This window comes from Pterocles gutturalis, unplaced genomic scaffold (genome assembly GCF_000699245.1).
Source record: "Pterocles gutturalis isolate BGI_N339 unplaced genomic scaffold, ASM69924v1 scaffold49636, whole genome shotgun sequence".
Taxonomy (NCBI): domain Eukaryota; kingdom Metazoa; phylum Chordata; class Aves; order Pterocliformes; family Pteroclidae; genus Pterocles; species Pterocles gutturalis.
Genome location: NW_010104825.1, coordinates 2883 through 8790, shown reverse-complemented (window position 1 = coordinate 8790; position 5908 = coordinate 2883). Strand labels below are relative to the sequence as shown.

The 5908-nt window shown below is 53.5% G+C and overlaps 1 protein-coding gene across 1 annotated transcript in view; it reads left to right on the top strand.

Annotated features, from left to right (window-relative positions):
• Window positions 1-183: 183 nt before the first annotated feature.
• Window positions 184-5908, top strand: part of TRAF7 (TNF receptor-associated factor 7, E3 ubiquitin protein ligase) — a gene marked incomplete at its 5' end in the record, with an annotated part of 8094 nt that continues 2369 nt past the window's right edge. Inside the window, 8 exons of the mRNA XM_010087173.1 lie at window positions 184-318; window positions 480-697; window positions 1098-1171; window positions 2152-2200; window positions 2659-2786; window positions 3818-3900; window positions 4254-4293; window positions 4721-4837. Of these exons, the coding sequence (XP_010085475.1) occupies window positions 184-318; window positions 480-697; window positions 1098-1171; window positions 2152-2200; window positions 2659-2786; window positions 3818-3900; window positions 4254-4293; window positions 4721-4837 (844 nt within the window). The remainder of the gene's footprint in view (window positions 319-479; window positions 698-1097; window positions 1172-2151; window positions 2201-2658; window positions 2787-3817; window positions 3901-4253; window positions 4294-4720; window positions 4838-5908) is intronic.

Sequence of the window (5908 nt, the reverse complement as noted above, 5' to 3'; positions counted from 1 at the left end):
CTGTGATTCTGTGATTCTGTGAAATGAGAATTTAAAGATGAAATTGCAGTCTCAGAACAGGAGGCTTTCGATCACCTGACAGTCTCACAGGGCTGGTTTGCTCCTTTCCTGATGATCTGTGTGGTTTCTGTTAATTTTTGCTTATCGCTGATTTTCCCTTCTTTTGCTTCTCTCCGTGGGCAGAGATCATGAAAGCAGCTGTGATTACAGGCCAGTTCGCTGCCCCAATAACCCCAGCTGCCCACCGCTCCTGAAAATGAACCTGGAGGCACATCTGAAAGAGTGCGAGCACATAAAATGTCCCCACTCCAAATACGGGTAAGGAGCTGGTGTTTTTTAGTGGGAAGGATGCACTGAGCTCATTTCTGAGCTGCTTTTTGGCTACTGCAGCCTTGGGATGGGCTCTGAGCAGCTCTACACAGGAGAGTGTGTCTCCAGTGTGAGCCCAGCTCCAGCCAGCGTCTGCCTTCCCCGTGTAGGTGTACGTTCATAGGAAATCAAGACACTTATGAGACCCACTTGGAGATGTGCAAATTTGAGGGTCTGAAGGAGTTCCTGCAGCAGACGGATGATCGCTTCCATGAGATGCAGGTGGCGATGGCCCAGAAGGATCAGGAAATTGCCTTTCTGCGCTCCATGCTGGGGAAGCTCTCCGAGAAAATCGACCAGCTGGAGAAGAACCTGGAGCTCAAGTTTGGTGAGTCTGCACTGGACAAGCTCAGTGGTCGGAGCTGTGGGGACAGGGCAGCTCTTTGTTATGATGGTGTGTTACAGGATTCATTCTGTGTTTAAGACTGGTGCTGAACAGGTTTCAAGAGGTTCAGATATTCCTTGCAGAGGTACAAATAGGGGTCCCATCGACTGCTCTGCTGCCAGAACATTGTGAGACCTAATCCTGCAGTCACCAATGACATGGCTTGGTCTTCAGCATCCAAGTATAATTTGCATTGGAGTAGGAGACACTGTCCCGCTTTTCCCTGCTGATAACAGCAGTGGGTTCTCCTCCCTCCTTGTTCAGAGGTTAGGTGACAGCGGGCGTCCTCTGCCGGTTCCCCTGGATGCCATCACTGACTGCAGTGACTGTCCATCTCTCATAGATGTGCTGGACGAGAACCAGAGCAAGCTGAGCGAGGACCTGATGGAGTTCCGCAGGGATGCCTCCATGCTGAACGTGAGGAGGGGCCCGGGCCCTGGGGCTGAGCAGGGATTGCACGCAGTTAGCTGGCTCTGCTTCCAGTTGGGCTTCTCCTGCAGTGGGGGGAGTCTTTCGGGTTCTGTGCAGCTAGGGCTGGGTGAAGGTTTGCTCAAGGCTAGGTTAGCTCAGGGAGCACACTCTGGTCACTGCATCTGAGCTGCCATTTAAACTGTTCTGCTGTCTTTTCTCAGCCTGTTGCAGCTCTTGAAATGTGTTAGCAGAGGAAGGGACCCCTGCAGCAAGGAGAGACCTCAGATCCGAAGCCTGGGGACTCCTGTGCCTTTTATACTAGCCAGGGACAGTATGCCCTTCTCCCTGCCTGCAGAGAAAGCAGGAAGATGCGCAGATCCCTGCTAACAACCTGGGAGTGAGAGCTGTCTCATGGTTTTGGACATGATTCAAAACGTCCATGATGTTGGACATTAGACATTCCTCCCTAGTTCAGGCACACGGCATCCCACTGGATGTCCTGACCAGGAGGAGCTCGCCCTGGTTTACCATGGCATACCATTGAGGGGGTCCCTATGGATGCAGTGGGGACCAGGCTGTGAAGGACACTACAGAGACCTTCCAGTTCTCCTGCAGCAAGGTGGGCTTCAAGAGCCCAGCAGAGCAAGCAGTCCCCATCACCAGACTGATTATTTTTAGCAGTCTGGTGAATGGCAGAGCAAGGGCAGTATGTTCTGAGAGGTATTTCTGTGCCTCCCTGAATACTGAAGAGTTTAGTGCAGGTCTGAGATGCTGTCTGTGGTGTCTGGAGGGAGGTGACAGAGGGATGTACGCACGCAGGCCTAGAGCAGGAGACCTCCGATCAGCGAGTGAGTTCCTGGGGGAGGGCCTTTGCAGGGAGGCAAGAGTGGTTTTAGCAGTGGAGGGGGACAGTCTTCAAGCCATGCCCAGGGGGACAGGCTGGTCTTGATGGCTCTGTAGCTCATGCAGCTTGTTCTCTTTTTCAGGATGAACTCTCCCACATTAATGCTCGGCTCAACATGGGCATCCTTGGATGTGAGTATGCACCTGGTTTTCATCCTCTTGGGCTGGGTCGGGGTTGGTGGCCCGGTGACCCCCTTTAGGCATGGTCACAGTTGTCTGTGGGTGCAGCAGTGATTTGTTCACAGGATCACTGCTGCTGCAGGAGGAAAATACTGGTAAGAGAGGGTTATTAGCTGCTGGGGGGAGATGCCAAGTGGACCCTGCATCTCTGGCCTCCCTATGTCCAGCCTGGGAGTTGCATTAAGGAATGAGCCCTGGGGCTCAAAGCAATGATAAGTGGATGAGCTGTAAGGGTGGGACATGAGACCCTCCAGCCAGACTGACAGGGTCTCATGGTTCCTTCTGGCTGTAACAATGAAGTGCAAGGAGGACCTGCTGGGCGAGTGCAGGGAGCTCTGTCTCCTCCAAACTCACCGTGAGGTGGTGCAGCACCATTCCCCCACCTCTCACCTGCCCTCTTATTTCCACAGCCTATGATCCTCAGCAGATCTTCAAGTGCAAGGGGACCTTTGTGGGACACCAGGGCCCTGTCTGGTGTTTGTGCGTGTACTCCATAGGAGACTTGCTCTTCAGTGGCTCTTCAGACAAAACCATTAAGGTAAGAGCTTGCCTCTTCTGTGTATCTTCTGCATTTGTAAATGTGCTTCAGGTGGGACAGAAGCTGAGTTGGGGTTTGTGAGGTGGGGGATGTCACTTCCCAAAGTTTCTCCCAAAGACTCTTAAATGATTTTTTGCAATTATAGTTGGTCAAAATTTTCTGTGAGGAAATGTTATGTCATAGAGAAATAGAGAGGTAAAGAGTGGTTTTTGCAAAGCCCTGATTAGAATTTGCTCCTGGTTTTGCTTTGTGTGGTGTTTAGGGCATTCAAGCCTATTTCAGCTTCTGATTTTATTTTCCCTTGTTATAAAAAGTCATCTTAGAAAAGAACATTTTCCTCTGATCAAGCGTGTTCTTTTCCCATTTCATGGCGTGTTTGTTTCTCTTCGTCCTGTTTTCAGTAACTCAAACTGACAGCACCGTTCCCAGTGTCGCTGTGCTGGCTGCTGCTGGCAGGGCTGGGGAGCCACACAGGCTCTGTGACTAGCCCTGCCCGGAGCAGAGCTGTGGTTGAGTTTCTTTGAGAGCCAGTAAGAGACACATGGAAGAAAATGGACATTGCTGTACTTCATTGAAAGAAAGCAGCGCTCTCCCCTGTCCTGAGTGCTCCAGGCACCACATTCCTGTGTCCCCTCTCTTGAGAGGGCAGAGTGTGCTCAGTGGGGAAAGCCTTGGCGGTGGCAGAGGAGGCTGTGCTGTGTCACTGGAGCCCAGGGTGGGGTGTGAGTTGCTAAAGCAAGAGCCTGAGAGCTGCTTCCCTGGTTCAGCGAGTTGTGTTGGCCTGGGCTGTGAACGGCAAAGCTGGAGAGGGCCGATGTGTGCTGCTGTCCAGTGTCTCGTTAACTTCAACCTGACCCTTTGCAGTAAATTTCCTTTCCTAGACAGGCTTATCGCTGCCTGGGAGCCCGGAAGGCAGGTGCCCAGGTGACAGCCTGTTTCCTCGTTTTGGTGCTTTTGTGGCTTTGCTGACATCCTGCCCAGGTCCCCAGCTGCTGGAATGTGACCCTCTGCTGACTTGTGTTTCCTGTTAGGTGTGGGATACCTGTACCACATACAAGTGCCAAAAGACCTTGGAGGGTCACGATGGAATTGTACTGGCTCTCTGCATCCAGGGGTGAGTGGAAAGGGACACCGGCCCCTGCAGGAGGGAGGGGGGAGAGCACTGGGTGTTGAGCATGCCCCTGCAATTCCCGGCCTCAGTCCTGCACGTGCCAAGATTGTGCATAAGAGGCACATCTTGCCTCTTTGCTCTTTAAAATATCTCTTTGGCCTCCCCTGCTGTCCTGCCTTCCTTCCCCGGTCACCAGTGGGGGTCCCTGCCCTCCTGCTCGAAGGGCCGATCCAGCCTGGGCTCCCCACGAGACCTGGGCTCTGCTCCTGGGGTTGGTGTGAGGCTGTGGGACCCTGGGACTCTGCACCCGTTGGTCTCCCTCGCTGACCTCCTTTTGTTTTCTGGTGACGTTACAGGAACAAGCTGTACAGTGGCTCTGCTGACTGCACCATTATTGTGAGTACCCGGGACCCCTGCTTCGCTTCGCAGCTGGGGTGTGGGATCGACAGGCCAGCCCTGGGCTGTCATAGGGCAGGGACCTGCAACTTTTTTTCTGTAGGGCTCTTCAGCTGCCAGGGGTGTCAGATGGATAACCCGTGTGTGCTTTACCCACTGCCTTCAGCCCAGTTACTCGTGGGTGGGATTTGGGTGTTTCCTGCAGGCTGGAGCTCCCAGTCCCCGCTCCTGCGTGGGGAGCAGGATGCTGGTGCTCTGCGCTGGGGCAGGGTGGTCAGTCCTGATCCAGCCAGGACAGCGGCTTGTGCAGGTGCCCTGTCCTTCCTGTGTTTTTGCCTTTATGTAGTTGCCTGCCTTCCGAGCCAAAGAGGAAAGGCTTCAGCATGAGGGACCTGCCCCTCACGGGCGCTCTTCTTCTCCTTTGCAGGTCTGGGATATTCAAAACCTGCAGAAAGTGAACACGATCCGAGCACATGACAATCCTGTTTGCACTTTGGTCTCCTCGCACAACATGCTGTTCAGCGGCTCTCTCAAAGCCATCAAGGTAGAGCTCTGGGGTGGCTCCTCTTGGTCTGGTTGGGGACCAATGGTACAAACTGTCAGGCAGCAGTGTCCAAACAAGAAGAAAGTGGCCTTTCAGTCTGTAGGTGACCTTGTTACTGTGCTCTCCTGAGCCACCAGCAAAGCACAGCTACACAGAGCAGCCAGCGCTGCAGAGGTTTAGCCCATGCTCTGTGCTGAAGTCAAAGATGTGCTGGGACCTGGCTGAAAAAATAACACTTGTTTCTTCTAGCTCTGTAAACCTGAGACTGCAGGTGGAGTATCTTAGTAGTTCCTGAGTGTGTGTGTCCTTGGGCCCCCAACAGACCTACACAGACCATTGGGAATTGTGTCTGGGATCCAGAATTGGCTGGGGATTCAGGCTGCCTGTTTGAAACCCCCTCCAAAGGTTGTTGAATCTCCATTCTTTACTGAAAGCATGCAGAAATCAGGGAACAGCTTTGCAAGTTGCCCTTTAAAGCCTTGGCAAGATTCCCTTGGTTCTGTTTCCAGCTCCTGGTGAGACTGCTTATGGGACCATCCATCTGTAACAAGACGCATGCTCTTTTCTTTATTGGGGACCTGGAGTGGTTCAGCTATCGAGAGAATGCTCAGGGCTGGAGGAGCAGTGAGACAGCACTGAGCAGAAGGAGAACTCGGGGCCTTTCGTTTTTCTCATCCCCAGCCACGTTGTGCCAGAGGAGCTGAGCAGGGCAATAGCGCTGCAGGGGGGGAGCTATCGGTCCCTGTGTGCTGAGGGTTTTGGCCACGGTTTCCCTGGAGCTGTGGGAATGGGACTTTGTGGGGACGGGCTGAGAATAGAAGTCTAGAGCAGTTCTTTGCTGTAGGTTCAGTTCAGGTTTTTCCAGCCCGTGGCTCTGCTAGGGAAGGGTCTCTGACAGCAATAACACAGGCTCCATGCGAGCTCGCCCAGGCCCTCAGGAACATGCTTGTTCAGCACAGTTACTGTGTGGTTCATCTGCAAGGCAGTGGGTTCAGGCGGTTCCCACCAGGCAGGGGAGCCAGCACGAGGTTCCCCATAGTGAGCTGTTGGAGCCTTGTGCCGGCTGGGGGG